Source organism: Sarcophilus harrisii, chromosome 3 (assembly GCF_902635505.1).
Source record: "Sarcophilus harrisii chromosome 3, mSarHar1.11, whole genome shotgun sequence".
Classification (NCBI taxonomy): domain Eukaryota; kingdom Metazoa; phylum Chordata; class Mammalia; order Dasyuromorphia; family Dasyuridae; genus Sarcophilus; species Sarcophilus harrisii.
In genome coordinates this window covers 540,109,733-540,127,004 of record NC_045428.1, presented here as the reverse complement: position 1 = coordinate 540,127,004, position 17,272 = coordinate 540,109,733, and the positions used below count along the sequence as shown (strand labels likewise).

The following is a 17,272-nucleotide window of genomic DNA, read 5'->3' as shown; positions in this document are numbered from 1 at the left end:
GATCTTTGAGGCTGTTTTGACTCTGCATTGAGGAGTCTGGGAATATCACAGTCATACATACAAATCCTTACTAAAGTAGAAGACTATTCATATGCACAAAGCAAAAGAGTATACTTTCAAAAAAATAATATAAAACCAATATTGAGTATATATTGTATCTGCATACAGTAATAGATTGAATTGAAGGATGGGAGGAGAAAGAATAAGTTTTGAGTTACTGTTATGCATGTCTCTTAAAGACACTCTTACTTAATATTATGATATTAAAAGTCAGTTTGCTAAATGTATTTCTTAGTGTATCAGTAATGGGAAATGTCCTTAATGGACTCTGAAGAGATTTATAGGTAATTGTATATAGACAATTGCTAAGATAGTATCAATGGTAGTTGAGAAAGTAATTCTAAATATTTCCTGGAGCCATTTGTGTTTTGTCCCAGGACCCTTTTCCCACTTTAGAGCAAACAGATGTTAGTTTAAAAGAGGGCCATCTCTTGTCATCTTGATCTGAATCTGGCCACAGGACCAGATGGCTGGGGAAGAGAAAGTGAGGCAAGTAACCTTGCTCAGCTCTCCCTCACTTAAATCCAGTTCATTTGCACATCATGGCATTACTTCCTTGATGTCATGGTTGTCTTTGAGAACAAAGGACAAACAACAATAACAAGCCTCAGAAAAGATTTGTTCTAACCCCCCTTACCTCCACAGTGCTGCTTTGGGTTGATTCAGAAAACATTTAAGTGACTGCTATATGCCAGGCACTGTGCAAAGTGCTGAAAATAAAAATAAAAAAAGGCAAGATAATCTGTGCTCTCAAGGAGCTTATAGTCCAATGGGGGAAGACAGCGAAAGCTGGAAAGGGGAAAAGGGTAAAGACACCAGGGGTTTACTTAGTTGCGGAGGAAAAAGTTGAGGAGGGAAAAAGTGTCAAACACACTGAATCAGAGAACCGTGTCTCTAACATTCCCTAAATGTTACCCCTAAACATTCCCCAATGTTACCCAAATCAGATTAAATGTGATTGGGAAATATTTAATAATAAATAAAAATACAGTGCTGTTCCAAAAAAAAAAAAAAAAAGCCAATTCTCATAGCTGCTGTGGTGCTGAAATGGGGGACTTTGGTGTAGAGCTTGGTCAAGGCTAGGGTATCTCCCAGGCACCTATTCTACCAGTATGATTATAAAAATAATAATGTTATGACCTAGTAGAGTTAATAAAAATTTAGTGTTCTGCTTAAACCAGGAAGTTTAGTCCTGGTTTAAGATTTATGTTCTTTATTTCATAGTACTTGGGATTTGACCATTTGCCAGTATTTTCTTGAGTAGATTGACTGCTAACTAAATTTTGAGCATATCTGTTATGCAAGATTTCTTGCTCAACAAAATTTGTTGATGGTTTTGCTCTTTATTGGTGAAGAAGCCCTTTGGGCTTAAAACTAAACAAAGGATTGGGGGGGCGGGTTTTGTTTAGAACTGGAAGCTTTAAAGGAACGTTTCTGGAAGCACGCATGTCCCACAGCCAAGGCCCAAACTGTGTCTGAACGAAAAATGAACCTGAACATTATAGTGAAGGAGACTGGTGCGGATGGCAAGGAAGAGCTGAAGGCTGATGTGGTCCCCCTGACTTTGGCTACAGAAAAATTAGATGGAATGAGCTATGCAAAACCAGGTATTTATGGAGTTTTTATGTTTCTGGTCTTCTAAAGAAGAACTGCCATCTGTTAGCAGTTCTTTGATGCTATGGTGGTCTTGCAATGGGGAAGTTTGGAATATCAGAGTTAAAGGATTCTAAGAGTTCAAGATAATCTAGGCTACAGATGAGGAATCCAAAGCTTCATGTAAAATTGGGGAGGTGCTTTGCCCAAGGTAATAGGGTGAGCTCAATGGCAGAGTTAGGATGCAGACCTAGGTTTCTTGGCTTCCAGTCTAGTCCTCTTTCTATTGCAACCTCATCTGTTCTGCTAATTTTGTTAAGGGAATAGTACAATATCCTCTCAATCTGCTTTCATTTGAATCCTGTTTCTGTTGATTCCAGGGTGATTAATTTTGTTTCTTGTCCTTTGGAGTCACCTACCCCCAATGACAGCAGCTAACCGTCGACTAGCCTTATACTGTAAACCTCTTTCCCTGGAACTTTTGTGCACTAGAAAATATCTCTGGCCTGGTTCTCATATGATGCTTTGCTAAAGTGTGGTAATAGAATTGGTGATTTTTTTTGAAGGTTCTCCCCTTGACCAATCTGATTCTGTCTACTATTTGTCAGGCACTGTGCTGAGACCTGGGGATACAGTTTATAATAAGAATAATAAGAATTCTTCCCCTCAAAGAGCTCACAGTTTACTGGGAAGAGATTAAACTCATGGTCAGTGATACCATAAAGAAGATTTTTGCATCAGGTAGGGCTTGCACTAGATAAGTGCAGGATCTTTCCAACCCTATGATTCTGTGACTCTTTGGACTCTCTGATTCACTAATTTTGTCTGAAAGTGAAGCATCAATTTAAGAAGCCCTGCCTTTACCAAAGGAAGAAAGGCCCAAAGCAACAGAGACTCTAGTTTTCTTTTTAGAAATAATATTACCACACGAACCTAGTTACCTGGAATTACATGTTTATAAATATAAGCTCCACTGTAAGGGGTCTAATGTATTTTTATAATTCATTCTTGCTCACTTGCTCAGGTGAGAAGCTACAGGTGCTGAAAGCAAAACTCCAGGAAGCAATGAAACTCCGAAGACTTGAGGAGCGCCAGAAGCGGCAGGCGTTGTTCAAGCTGGATAATGAGGATGGGTTTGAGGAAGAGGAAGAGGAGGAGGAGGAGGAGGAGATGACAGATGAATCAGATAAGGAAGAGGAGGAGAAGGAAGAAGAAGAGGAGGAGGAGGAGGAGGAGGAAGGCAATCAGGAGGTCTCTGGCAATTGTGTAATTTTGTCACCTTTTTAATGCTTGCTGACTAAGTCATGATTAATGAAAGAAAGAAAATCAGACTGGCGGAAGATATTATTTCTGGCATTGTTGCCAGAGAAAGATAATAAGCATGTTCACTTACTTAAGAGATTTAAACTGCCCAGATTGAGGTGACAGCATAGACCGTTCCATGATTCTCAGGGCTATTTTCCAGGGTTTTCAATTGTCAGCACCATTTATTGAACACCTACAATATTCAGAACCTCAACTGTGACTCTACTTTGTTGGTATCTATTTTTGAATGTAAAAGTGACATTGAGACCCCTTTGTATAAATTAAGCTTTTGCTCTCCTTTAGTGATTTAGTTAATTCTTTCTGTTCTTAGAATAAAAGGGAAAAGCCACTTAGACCATTGTAATTGCTGACTTTCCTGGGTGTGGGAATGAAATCTTAAGGCTGAGAGGCTCTCCTGGGTCAACTTGAGGGAACTTCTCTCCCTGCCCCTCAGCATGGAACTTTATAGCTTCTGCAAAGAGCAATAATAATTTATATGCATTAGCTCATTAGTTGGAAGGTTATTTTACAACTGAGTTAGTTTAATGTCTTGAAGAGGATACTTAGAGGGGATCCAAGTATCTAAAAGGTGGTTATTTGGGAAGGACATTAAATTTATTTTTTGTAGCCTTAGGGGGCTGAGCTAGAAGAATAAAAATTTTAGCACTTTAAGGCTTAAAATAATGAAGAGCTTTCTAAGACTTGAAACTGATGAACTGGAGGACTTGTCTTGTGAGTTCCTTGAACCTGGAAGTGCTCAAGTAAGTCTTGCTGACCAGCTACCTGTTGGTGTTGTGTGATAGGACATGGAGCTAGATAGCCGCCAATATTCCAAGGTTCTCATCTTGAGCAAATCACTTAATTTCTTGTGTTTTAATCCTCTTTTTCTAAGCTATAGATAACAATCTCTCTTCCCTTTCCTTTGCTTCCCAGTGTTATACACAATCAGATGAGATAACGTGTATAAAAAAGTGTCATGAAAATGCAAGGATTAAATTATTATGGCCTTGGCTCAGGGTAAAGGCAATTCAAGTTGCATTTTTAAACTATAAGAAGAAAAAACAACTATTCTTCAAGCTAATATTTTGCACTCTTGCTCTCTCTTTCTCTTTCTTTTTCGGTGATATTTGTAAAGACAGGAGAATATTTTCTTGATGATGAAGAGGTAGAAGACAAGGATATGAAAGAGGAAGATAAAGAAATGGATAAGGAGAACATTATTGACAGCACAGAAATTTTCAAGGCTGTTGATTGTAGTTCTATTCCTAAGCCTCCCACTTTGGAATCTACCTTGCTCCTGTTCAAAGACAGCTCTTCCAAAATGGGGTAAGTAATTCTGCTTAGGGAATAGAATTTCTGTTCATGAATTGTCTCTGGCTGGACCAAAGAACCTCTAAATGAATTTTCACTATGTTTAGAAGAATTGCACGTCATTAACCTATATTGGATTGCTTGCTGTCTTCGGGGTTGGGGGAAGAGGGAAAAAGAGGGAGAAAAACTTGGAACACAAGGTTTTCTAAAGGTGAATGTTGAAAACTATCTTTGCATGTATTTGGAAAAATAGAATGCTACTAAAAAAAAAAAAAAGAAGAATGAGTTTTCACCTTTTCTTGATGTCTCACTTATGCTTCTGAACGCCAAATATTGTATAATATGGAAGGATTCTGTTGCTCTTAGAAGCTATTGAAATGTTAAGGTTATTTACTCTTTTTTTTTTTAATTCCTTTTCCCCCTACTCTTAATGGCATTTTATTTTTCCAAATACATGGTAAAGATAGTTTTCTACATTTACTTTCGCAAAACTTTGTGCTCCAGATATTTTTTCCTCTCCTTTCCCTCCCTCCCCTCCAAGACAGCAAGCAGTCTGATATAGATTAAATGGGTGCAATTTTTCTAAACATATTTCCACATTTGTCATGCTGAGCAAAAAAAAAATCAGGTCAAAAGGGAAAAAACACAAGAAAGGAAAAAAAATGATGACAAAAAAGGTGAAAATTGTATGCTTTGATCCACCTTCAGTCTCCCTAGTTCTCTCTGGATGCAGATGATATTTTCCATCCCAAGTTTATTGGAATTGCCTTGAATCACTTGGTTGTTGAAAAGAGCCAAGTCCATCACAATTGATCATCACATAATCTTCTTGTTACTCCATACAGTGTTCTCTTGGTTCTATTCACTTCACTTGGCAAGAGTTCATATAAGTCTTTCCAGACTTTTCTGAAATCAAGGTTATTTACTTTTATGTATTGCCTCAGACTGTTGGGCAGATTCAGGATAAGGTCATTATTGACCCCATCTTTTTATTTTGTAGATACTATCCTGCTGAAGAAAAATCTGAGACTGATGAAAGTATAGGCAAAAGACCTAGTAAACTAGGTAAGTACTTGATTCCTTCTTTTTAGAACTTTGCTAGGCCTGGGCTTCCTAGAGAATAGTATTAATTTCTGACCATATTCAACTTAACCAAACACAATTGTTTGGACACTAGTCTTTCAGATGGCTAAGACAGATACTTTTGCATGAGAATGTGTTACATACAGTTTTTAAAAATCATCTGCACAAGTTGAAGATAGGAAAGGCATAAAAAAGAAGGTTTGGGTTAACTAAGTGGCACAGTGGATAGAGTACTGGTCTTGGAATCAGGAGGACCCTAACAGAGTTCTGTTTGGAAGTTCAAATCTGGCTTCAGTCACTTACTAGCAGTGTTACTTTGAGCAAGTCTCTTAACTCCGATTGCATCCAAACAAAACAAAAACATGAAAGACAGGGTTTTAAAAGGGAGCTCAATAAGCCAAAAAAACTAATGCTAATACAATATTGATCTTCTTTTAGAGACACATGGTACCCTGGGGAAGAAGAGACTAATTCTCCTGTCCTTTGTCAGACTATATTGGGAGAATTGCTTTCAATTCTGGACACTTGAAAGAATATTGATAAGTCTGGAGGAGGTTGGCCAGAATGGTCTAGAGATCATGTACGCCTAAGGGCATGACAATTTCTTCTAGTATTGAAGGGTCATTATGTGAAAAGGGGATTAAATTTATTTTGTTTGGCTCAAGAAGTCAGAATAATGAATGGAAGGTAAAAGGAGACAAATTTTTGGTTCATTATAAGAAAAGACTTCTTATCAATTAGAGGTATCCGGAAATGGAATCGGTTGCCTCAGGGAAATAGTGAGTTACCCATCACTAGTGAGGATATTGTAAGCAGAGGAGATTCCTGTTTAGATTGGGCTAGATTGTTTATAGGGAGTACAATGGGGCAATTTGGATTTAACTAGGTTTCCCAGGACCCTTCTTACACTATAAAGATAGGTAGACATGACAGCAAATGAAGCTTTTATCATAATAAAGTTTTAAATGTACTCAAATTTTGAATCTTTTATTGAGCTGGGGTTCAAGCTACAATACTTTCCTAACCAGTTTCAGAACCAGAAAATTTTAATTGTATTAGTGAATTGAAATAAATCATTTAAACACTATTAATTTCTTTTTATCCATCCTCCCCTATTTAAGCCAATAGCCTGGAGGACATGAATTAGAATTCTCATTCACAAATATGTCAATTAACATCAGTAGTTACAACTCTTGAGATTCTGTGTTTTTGTCAAAATTCCAGAAACCTGAATTGTTTCATGTTTTGTGTAATTGTAGGACATAGTAGGTAACCTAGGGGTACTGATTGATTTATATGAATGCTAGTGAGATATTTGCATCATATGGAGGTCATAGCTAAGCACGAATAGGGGAGAATAGTCATGGAAGTAACATGTCCAGGTTGGGCAAAGTGAAAGGAAGCCTTTTTGATCAACTTCATGGAAGAGATAAGAAGTTTCAGTAGTCTTTTGGTTTAAAGTTACAATCTGTAATTGTAGATTTTTTTTTTTTTTTAGGGCTTCAATATTTTACCCAAGAATTTACCTTCCCCTAATGTATTGGAGCATGTAATTTGTGGGGATTGTCAAGAATTTTACCTGACAGTTTAATTCACAGCTCAACTTGGCTCCAAACAGACCCACCCCTATCCTATTTGGAGGATAATGTACTTATAAGCTGTTTCTCTTTATTTAGAAGAAGATGATTCATGCTCATTGCTAACAAAGGAGAGCAGCCACAACAGCAGCTTTGAGATGATCGGCTCCATGATTGCTCCCTATCAGCCTTGCAACAAGCAGTCAGGTCGTGGGACTAGTTTCCCCCCTGGGCTGGGGGGGTTCCGATCCCCCTCCCCTGGGTTATTTCGAGCAAGTTTGATGAGCTCGACTTCCAAGGTAAGATGGTGATCATTTCCCATTATTTTCTCTATCTCAGTTTCCTCTACTTCATTACTAAACAAACAAATCAGCCAGCTGACTTCCATAGATTTGCTTCTTAGTTTGGATACATTTGGAGACATTCTCTGCCCTTTACACAGGAGGTCCCCTCAGTGTCTCAGTTCTCCCTTATCTCAGCCTCAGAATCCCTGGCCTAAGCGGTCAAAGAGCTACTATTCAAGGCCTTTCCAGATTACCAGCAGTTTCTCCTTCTTTGTATAGATATTTAGTACTTAATTATGTCATCTTAATTTCCATGGTAGAATGTAAATTTCTTGACAGCAGGAACAATTTTGTTTTGGTCTTTGTCTCCCCAGTATTTAATATCATGCCTTGCATATAGTAGGTGCTTGATATTTGTGGAATAGACTTGAGGAGCCTAAAATGTCTTCTTTTTGCCTCCTCACCACCCCAACATTCTCATCACAAATGAGCCCCAGCTAATCAGCCTTCATTTTGGAAGTGTCTTCCTTTCATTGCTGTACGTTGTCTTCTTCAACTGTAATTTCCTGGGAGTGGAATAAATGTTTCATATAGTAGCTTCTGTTGTTGTCATGGTGGTGAGTGACATTTGTAAAACGTTTTGTTTTTGTTTGGTTTTGTTTTGCTGCCAGAGTTCAGGGAAGCTGTCTGAGCCTTCCCTTCCCATAGAGGATTCCCAGGAGCTGTATAACGCCTCCCCGGAGCCGAAAACTCTCTTCCTGGGAGCAGGAGACTTCCAGTTCTGTTTGGAAGATGACACTCAGAGCCAACTGTTAGATGCAGATGGGTAGGTAGTCTTATGTTCCCGTGGGTGGGAATGCTGGTTGGGTGCCGCTTGATTTTGTTAAAAATAAAGTGAATTTCTATCACTCCATCTGTGCTGAGTGCAGACTTCTGAGAAAGAGAAGGTGTGTGGACCATTAGGATTGTGCTCTGCAAGTTTGAACAAAGTCTTCTGCAGATAGATAATGTGTAAATCGTCTTTGTTGGGATTGTTTCTTTGATGGCTAGCTTTGAATTGCACACATGGTTGTTCTTCCTGCTGTTTTGTATGGTCACTATTTCATTAGAGTAAGGATCAACAGGATTCTATCATACTTGACATTTGGGTTTTTTAATTGTCTTGTTTTGAACTGAAACCTGTGCCTTGTATGAAAGAGGTTTTAGAGGCAAGAAAGCATTTGTTAAAGCTCCTCTTAGATACTTTAAGTCATTCCTTCAACTGATATATAATTAAGCATCTACTGGGAAGTAGTACACTGTATTAATCACTGAAGGAAGATAGTTTAGTTTTGCCCTCAAAGAGCTTACATCCTATTAATGGGCACGAGATAACTACAACATACTATACTCCATGATAAGTATTTTATAAAGGGGCAAAAAAGTACCATGTGAGACCTTAGGAGGAAGATGATGGATTACAGGATCTACCCTGGTAATTAATACAGGCTCTGGTATTTTTAGGTTCTTAAATGTTGGAAATCATCGAAATAAATACCAGGCTTTGAAATCACGGGTGCCTTTGGCCAGTATGGATGAGAATGCCATGGATGCCAACATGGATGAGCTGTTGGATTTGTGTACAGGAAAGTTTAAGGATGAAAAACCTTTGCCTGAGAAGGATGACAGAAAGGAAGACATGGAGGAACTTTTGGGTCTTTGTTCAGGGAAATTCACTTCTCAGGGTAAGTACTATAGCTATAGTTCTAAAACTAACCATAGCCTAGTGTCTGCTTCGAAGAGAATTTTACTTTTCTTGAGCTGATGAGGTCCCCACATACAACAGTACTTGTTCCAGAACTGATGGTACATTTCCCTCTTATTTGAAGTTTTGGTTTCCTCAGCATGATAAAGCAGCAGCTGTAAGTTTTTAAAGGAATGGGCTATGATTTGTGATTTTCTGATTTACTACTTATGATTGTTATTAGGACAGGGAAGGACTTTTTGACTGTTTGGTTTACTTGCTTTGCGATTTGCTGCTTCTAGGTGAGGAAATATTCCTTGGTAACAAATCTTCCTTTTGCTCTTTGTGATAACAGGTTCTTCAACTCCTGCTCCTTCAGAGTCCTCCAAACAGGAGAAGGACATGAACACTGATGACCCAATGGCAGAAGCCCTTGCTCTTTGTTCAGGGTCCTTCCCAACAGATAAGTAAGTTCTCAGGATGATTGAGAACCTGGGAATATCCTGGTCCTCCTTGAAGTTAGTTCCTGCCTTATTGAATCCCAGGACTATATTGCTGAGGCCTAGTGGGCTCTCATTATCTGATGGATTCTGTCCCCTGGGAAAGAGAGTTAGCTTTTCAACACTTCAGTGTCACACTTTTGCATGATAAGGAGGTATCAGTGGCAGGAGGGTGTTTTAATAGTTTCATTTGTGTTAGTGGAATAGAGTTAGCAGAAGCAGGGAGCCTCATTAGCTGTCTCCTGAAATAAACCTAGTAATAGGAGCAGGCTTGAAACCAGGAATTTAAATTCCTGGTTTGGGTGATTGCTACTTTGTTTGCATTTAAGAGCTTATTTATTGATTTGCATTTCAGGGAACTGGAAGGTGAAGAAGAAGAGGAGGAGTTTGGTGATTTTCAGCTTGTCACTGATAGCAATGTGTTTGATAGTGAAGAAGTGAGTATCAAGACCCTACCAAAATCATTAGACTTCTTAATATGGTTACATCAAAGTTTTCCCCTATCCAAACATTCTAAAGTCCCAAATTTGGCACTATATCAGAAGTAATTCCATAGATCTAAATGTGTGACTCGTTGAACAAAAACTTGCAAAACTACTTTCATTGAAAGCAAATTTTAGTGTGTTTAGCCACAAATGTGACTCTTTCTTTCATGTGGCAGGAGGAGCATTCTGAATCTGACAACGAAACTTCTGAAGCCCAGGAAGATGATGAAGCTTCTGAAGCTCAGGAAGATGATGAAGCTTCTGAAGCCCAGGAAGATGAGGAAGCTTCTGAACTGGAAGCCCATGAGGAAGATGATGATGAGGAAGAACTCTTGAAGCAATCTGAAAGACAAAAAAGACAAATGTAAGGAGTCTTACTCACTTTTATTGTCACATGGGCCTACTTATAGAATTTCCCCTGTGAACCTCATCACTTCACTGGGTTAGGTCCATTTATGACCTGTTAGCAAGTTCTTACTGGATGGATTGAGGTTCATGTAAAAGTAAGTCCTCGATTTCTCTTGAGTAACATTTAACTTTTTCTTTCAATCCTAATAAAATCCTAAGATTTTGGAAGGACCTTAGAAATCATATAGTCCCAACTAAAGAATTTTTTTCTATAACATGCCCTCTAGATGATTGTTTATCTTTTCCTTAAAAACTTCCAATGATGTGGTATAGTAGTGGTATAGTAGAAGTAGTTGGGAGGAATTGGTTTTGAATCCCAGATATGATCTTTTCTTTTCTTCCCTTTTTTTTAAAGCTTTTTATTTTCAAAACATATGTATAATTTTCAACATTCACCCTTGAAAAAATCTTGTGTTCCAAATTTTTTTCTCCCTTCCTTTTCCCTATCCCCTCCCTTAGACAGCAAGTAATCTAATATATGTTAAACATGTGCATTCTTCTGTGTACATTTCTACAATCATCATGCTTTACAAGAAAGATCAGCAGATCTCATACTTTCAGCTCATGTTATTTTGCGCTCCCTGTGAGTTCTCTAGGAGCCTCAGTTTCCTCATCTATAAAATAGAAATAATAATATTTAGTCATTGCTTGCAATAATAATGTACCTCACAGATTAAAGTAAGGAAACTTTCATAAATCTTGAGCATTATATAAAAGTGAATAGTTATTACTATATTTCTGGACAGTTCTACTTAATTTAAAAAAAATTCTTCCTTTCCATTAACCCCCAAATCTGCCTCCTTTTAACTTCTATACATGAGTCCTATTTGTGCCTTCTGGAGCAACAAGAAATCATTCTAAGCTGTCATCTTCATGTCCTATCCACCATCTGTCAAGTCATCCCTTCACTCAGCTAAAGCATCCTTAATTCTCTTAACCCTTCCTCATAGGACATGGTCTTATAGTGTGGAGGAGTTTCTTCTCCTCAACCCCCATGTACTCTAGTTTGTTATGCTTCCTAAAATGTGTCTGTAATTAAACACAGGATTTCATCAATGCACAATATTTTAAGCTGTTGCCTCCTTTATCAGAATACAATGTCTTTTTTAATGTAGCATACTATTATATTGGAAGTGGATTTTTCTTTTTAGTAGCTTAGTCACCTTGTTGACTTGTATGATGCTTGCAGTCCACTAAAAATAGCAGGAGTTTTTTCACCTGAACTATTATTTATTCTGTCATTTCAATCATGTCGGACTCTTTGTGAATTTGGAGTTTTCTTGGCAAAGTTAATGGAGTGGTTTGCCATTTCTTTCTCCAACTCATTTGACAGGTGAGGAACTGGGCCAGACAGAGTTAAGTGACTTGCCCAGGTTCACACAGCATTAAGTCAAGTCTTGTACTGGGACTGGGGATAATACATGCCATGAGTTTAGAGTGAGCATGTTGTATTATAGATGTTGGAACCTTCCAAGGTTGAAAGACTATAGGAAAGTTACAGCTGGGGATTTCTCCCAGAGTTCTTCAACAGCACTGATAAAGCTAAGAGGGCTGCTGCCAAAGGGCCAGAGGCAGAAGGCAGGCTGCAGCAGATGCAGGGTCATAACCCAAATCAGGAACATTGTCTGAGGGTAAGAGCAGGTGACATAACCAGCCCACTGGTTCTAAATTTACTATGACTATACAACTCATTATGGCTATCACTACTTTCAAGTATCAGTCATCACATCTTCTCCGTCTTGTCCTTATTAAAAAAAAATGGAGGATTTTACATTTACTCCTGACACTTTTTTTTATTTTTTTAAAAGTCAATCTAGACCAAATGTATAGCAGGCCAAACAAAAACAGATAAGGGGCCGGATTTGCCATAGTTTGCCAACTTCTGATCTCTCCTGTCATGATATTTTGTTACCTTAATTCTATCATTAGTTACATTAACGATCCCAATCATCCTCCTTCTATAAGCTGCAGCCTTGAGCAGGGCAAGGCCAAGTATGGAGCCAGCCACAGGAGGTGAGGCTTCAGCAAACCCTGGTGGGGACATCTAGCGGGTCTGCTGTCAGTGCGGGTCAAAGTCAGGGATGCTCCGAGAACCTTACTTAGTCCAGGGAAAGGGATGCTGAAGGCTTGGGTTTGTCACTGCTATGATGTTGGGCAAGTGACTTCTTCCCTCTGTTTCCTCTTTTGTAAAAAGATCTCTGGGATCAATCTAAAGAATCTCTGAGGTCTCTTTTTGTCTGAAATCTTACGTCTTTGAGTTCATTCTTTGTTACAGCTGAGGTGGAGATTGGGGGGAGGTGACTGGGAGCATCTGAGGAGCTGTGAAAGGAAAGCCTTCGTACCACCTGCCTGTACCCTATGCTTCCATTTCAGTCTCTCTCACACCCATTAAACCTCCCTTGATGTACTGTAATTGGAAGCAAAGTATGTTTGGTTTGATCAGTCCAGCAGGTACACTGATGACAGAGTTGGGGGTGGGAAAGAAGGCAGCCGTTTTTTTCACATTGATGTTGTTGGGGGGGATGTATATGTGTTTTAACAACCTTCAAATCTGTTTTCTAGGAGGCTGAAGAAGTACCTGGAGGATGAGGCTGAGGTGTCAGGGAGTGAAGTAGGAAGCGAGGATGAGTATGATGGGGAGGAGATCGATGAATACGAAGAAGATGTAATTGATGAAGAGCTTCCCTCAGATGAAGAACTGCAGGATCAGGTCAACAAAATACACAGGTCAGTGTCCTGGCAAGCTCATCTGAGAGACAGGCGTGAGCATCTTAAGAGATGTTTGCATCTAGGCTGATTGTTGGTTTTGATGTGACCTTATTTCTGTAGGAAAGCTATGTTGGATGATGACAAGCGACAATTACGCTTATACCAGGAGAGGTACCTTGCTGATGGAGACCTGCACAGTGATGGCCCTGGACGAATGAGGAAATTCCGTTGGAAAAATATCGGTGAGATCTGGGAGCAAGGAATATGTGCTTTGTGGAGTTCTAGCCTTTTTAAGATGACAGGGGAAAGCCAAATGTCATGCTAGAGAAAATGCCCAGCACTTGATAGAGATCAGTCTTTTCTCTCAATGGTTTGGATACGTTTTATATTAATACACATGAATCTACATTCTCTACAAGGCAGATGGATGCACTTGTCTCCTAAGATTAGAGAAAAATGACTCCATGCTTCTCTTGCCTTAGATGATGCTTCCCAGATGGACATGTTTCACAGAGACTCTGATGAGGATCAGAATGAAGAACAGTTTGATGAAACAGAAGCCAAATGGAGGAAAGAGCGGATTGAGCGAGAACAGTGGCTTAGAGACCAGGTACCAAATCTATGGGAAATTTCCCGGGTCTCTGATCCCAGTCTCCATGTAAAAAAGTACAAGTCTCAGATTCATGAATTATAAGCACATTTCTTAAGTTCTGTGGCCCTCGGGATCCTCCTCTTTTGGGTTAAACTGGATAGCCTCTCTGGTCCTTCCCCCCGTTAAAGTTCTACCACTGGTAGGGGCCACCCAGTGGATCAGTGCTTCCATCAGTGCCTTCAATAACTATGACAGTCTCTCCTTGGGAAACTCTGGCCATGATATGAGCTTCTTTGGTTTTAACAGAACTTGGCCCCTGAAGTCTTTTGTTTGGGAAGTAGTGATTTTCAGCTATTCCCATGCAACTTCCCATGCAGCCAAAGTTGCTTGATCTAACTCAGGCAGCTAGAAGAAACATAGGCACACATTTATGTGTCAGCCTGTTGCTTAAAACATTACAAAAGAGAAGACTGACTGCTCAGTAACCTTGGTCTCATGACCTCAAATTTGACGGGGCAGCCCTTTGGGGAGCTCTGGGAGAATTGTGTGATTTTTCTGCTAGTGGCATCTGAATTTTATTTTCAGGCTCAGCAGGGGAAAATTACAGCTGAAGAGGATGATGAAATTGGAGAAGAGAGTCAGTTTATGATGCTGGCTAAGAAAGCCACTGCCAAAGCACTTCAGAAGAAAGGTGAGCTGGCTACCCACCCTTTGGGGCCTGTCTGCTTAGATTGATCATGGAAGAAGGAGGCTAATCCAGGCTGAAGGAACTGTGGCATCTTAGTCTTCAAAACCAGATCCTAAAAGTCTCATGGTTTTCATTTTTTTTGGCTTATTTGCATAATATTCCCCAAGCATAGCAATGAAGCCATGCTCAACCTGAGCACAATTCCAACATGATGTGAGGGTTATCTGGGCAACTTTCTAGTCTTGGAAGTTATTAGGAGCTCTGGAAAACTTAGGGGTCCCATCCATCTTTCATGAAAACCTAAGTGGGGGCAACTAAATGGTACGGTGGATAGAGACCTGAAGTCCAGAGAATCTGAGTTCAAATCTAGCCTCAGGCACTTAAACTTACTAGCTTATGACCCTAGACGAGTCACTTCAACCATCATTTCCAAAAAAACAAACAAAGTCTAAATATTGCTTTGTACCCCTTGGGCTGGAGACTGGTGCAGCCTTTAATCAAGTCCCCACCACCTCCTGATAATACTGCATTCCAGAAAGCCCACCCACAATGTGTTGGACAAGTTCTTGTGTCCGGATATTACTAAGAGGAAGGGTCCTGCTTTATCCTTAAAACAACAATAAATCTCATATTTCTATATTGATGTAAGGTTTACAAAATCCTTTCTTCCCAACAGACCTAATGCTACAGAGTTCTTATTTACGATCATCTAGTCTAGACTGAGCCCCTGTTAAAGATTATCATAGTACCTGCTTCCAGGTTCATAGGATCATATATTTAGAACTGAAAAGGATTTCCTGCCATCTGCCGTGCAGCTCTCGGTTTATTTGCATGGCTGGTTAGACAGTTAAGAATTAAAAGCTCACTTAGGCAGCCTTTGCCCAGAACAAGTTTCTTCTGTGCCATTGCCAAGTAAGATACATGTTCATTTTTCTTTGTTTCCAGCCAACCATGTCACTGGTGCTCAGGAAGCAAAAACCTTGCCCAGAAGTCCCTTTGAAGCCATCAGACCTGGAAGTGCCCACCAGGTTGGTTGATGCCCATTTTCAAAGCTGCTTTACTTCCCCTTTCTCTTGCTAGTCTGGCTTCCAACTTCATCACTCAGCAAAACTGCCCTCTCCAGAGTTACCAGTGATCTCTTAATTACTAATGGTCTTTTCTCAGCCCTCATCCTTTGTTACCTGTCTACAGCCCCTCACCTTGTTGATCCCCCTCTTCTCTTTGATTCTCTTTTTTCTCTAGATTTTTCAGACATTGCTCTTTTTTATTTCTCCTTCCACCTCTCCGACTAATCCTTCTCCATCTCTTTCGCTGGCTAGTTGTGGGTATCCCTCATGGTTCTGTCTTTTGTATTCCCTTCTTTGATTCCCAGTGCTTAGCACATCGCCTGGTGCATGGTAGTTTTTTTTTAAAATGTTAATTGACTGATCTGATGGCAAGCAGACAAACTGTCCTGACTAGCCTAGGGCTTTGTGTGTTTGAGTTGTGGTGGGAGGAGGGAGACTGTATTCTTTGCTTTGTTAGGGGTAGATAGAAACAGAAGCAAAATCTATATCACTTTTGCAATGAAGCAGGGTGGGTCTTGGAAAGGGACCTTTAACAAAACCAAAATGAATGACAGATTCCTCTCTGTTCATCCTCTACCCACAGTTTGGGGCATGTGACACTGGTTCTTTTTCTCTCTCCTCAGCTGAAGACAGGCTCACTGCTGAATCAACCCAAAACTCTGCTGCAGAAGTTATCTGCCCTCTCTGACCTCAACCCTAGTGCTCCTCGAAACTCTAGGAATTTTGTCTTCCACACACTCTCCCCAGTCAAGAATGAGATGGCAAAGGAGCCTGCTAAGCCTCAGGTAGGGAAAAGAATGAACAGGTGTGGGAAAAGACCCTGGTACAGCAAGTCCTTCAGGACACCATCATTAGGTTTCCCGCTTTTGTGGCCTAAATGGCAGTTAAGCAGTGGCTAACCCTTTGAGCTCATAATTCCCCTACCCTCAAACACATCCTAGAGTAGCGCCATACTCGGAATGATGGGCATACTGATCTGCCCATAAAATGCATATTTTGTTTCATTCTTAATCTATTTCAATTTAAGGGGTATCCTAGTTGAGGGTTATACCCCAAGATTTTTGATTGTTGGACTATTTACTTTGACTCTCTGTCTTGTAGGTGAAGAGAAAGGGCATACCTTTGGCCTCCCCATCTCCCAAGCACTTCAAAGCAAATGGCACTTTAGGATCAAACCGGAGCATCTTTAAGTACTTGGAAAGCTAGCTATGTGGGGATTTGGTGCCAACCTCCACCTCGAGTCAGAATCAGAAGTTGCCGTGGGATATTGCTGTCACCGAGGGGTGCCATTGATTACTTCTCATCTGCTTTCCTCTTCCTAGTCAGCACATTAAGAAGAAACTTTGAGGACTGAGCCCAGTACTTTGTGCAAATGTGGCTTGTCTTTTCTGCTGTATCATACTCTGGATTGGCCACAGGTCTGTTGCTGCAGTGCTTGGGCTCTTGGTTCTGAGACAAGCGGTTCAAGCCGTCCTTCCTCTGTCACCACCCCAACAGAGGCCTATCCTGGCAGTCGGGAAATAGATAGAGAAATTATAATCTAAAGAAGTATAGTATTGAGGAAGAAATCAGTGTTAGTGGCAGTGACACTGGCAATCATTATGGCAGAATTCTGTACTCTTCAAAAAGATACAGGGCCATAGACCTTCAGAGACTGGTCTTGGAGATATCATTGAACCCCTTTGTTCCAATACATACACACCTGCCTTTTTTCCTTTCCTTAAATCATTTCCCAGAAATTTGCCTTTGCTATTTTTTATGGTTCAATTTCAAAAAAAGATTTTCTTCTGGGACTCTGACCCTCACCCTCCTAGGGGTGAGATTGATAGGGAAATGAAGTAGGGTAATATTTGAAGCAAGGAGAATTTTGTTCCTTTTTCTTTTAAA

The 17,272-nt window shown here is 39.9% G+C and overlaps 1 protein-coding gene across 1 annotated transcript in view; it reads left to right on the top strand.

The window, feature by feature from the left end:
- CLSPN (claspin) overlaps positions 1-17,007 on the top strand; it is a 36,398-nt gene extending 19,391 nt beyond the window's left edge. The window contains exons 9-25 of the mRNA XM_031962132.1: positions 1,470-1,667; positions 2,678-2,904; positions 4,094-4,284; positions 5,270-5,334; positions 7,029-7,228; positions 7,885-8,039; positions 8,717-8,937; positions 9,292-9,403; positions 9,792-9,873; positions 10,098-10,285; positions 12,892-13,056; positions 13,159-13,280; positions 13,521-13,648; positions 14,216-14,321; positions 15,264-15,346; positions 16,009-16,170; positions 16,487-17,007. Of these exons, the coding sequence (XP_031817992.1) occupies positions 1,470-1,667; positions 2,678-2,904; positions 4,094-4,284; positions 5,270-5,334; positions 7,029-7,228; positions 7,885-8,039; positions 8,717-8,937; positions 9,292-9,403; positions 9,792-9,873; positions 10,098-10,285; positions 12,892-13,056; positions 13,159-13,280; positions 13,521-13,648; positions 14,216-14,321; positions 15,264-15,346; positions 16,009-16,170; positions 16,487-16,591 (2,510 nt within the window). The 3' untranslated portion in view covers positions 16,592-17,007. The remainder of the gene's footprint in view (positions 1-1,469; positions 1,668-2,677; positions 2,905-4,093; positions 4,285-5,269; positions 5,335-7,028; positions 7,229-7,884; positions 8,040-8,716; positions 8,938-9,291; positions 9,404-9,791; positions 9,874-10,097; positions 10,286-12,891; positions 13,057-13,158; positions 13,281-13,520; positions 13,649-14,215; positions 14,322-15,263; positions 15,347-16,008; positions 16,171-16,486) is intronic.
- The last annotated feature ends 265 nt before the right edge of the window (positions 17,008-17,272 follow it).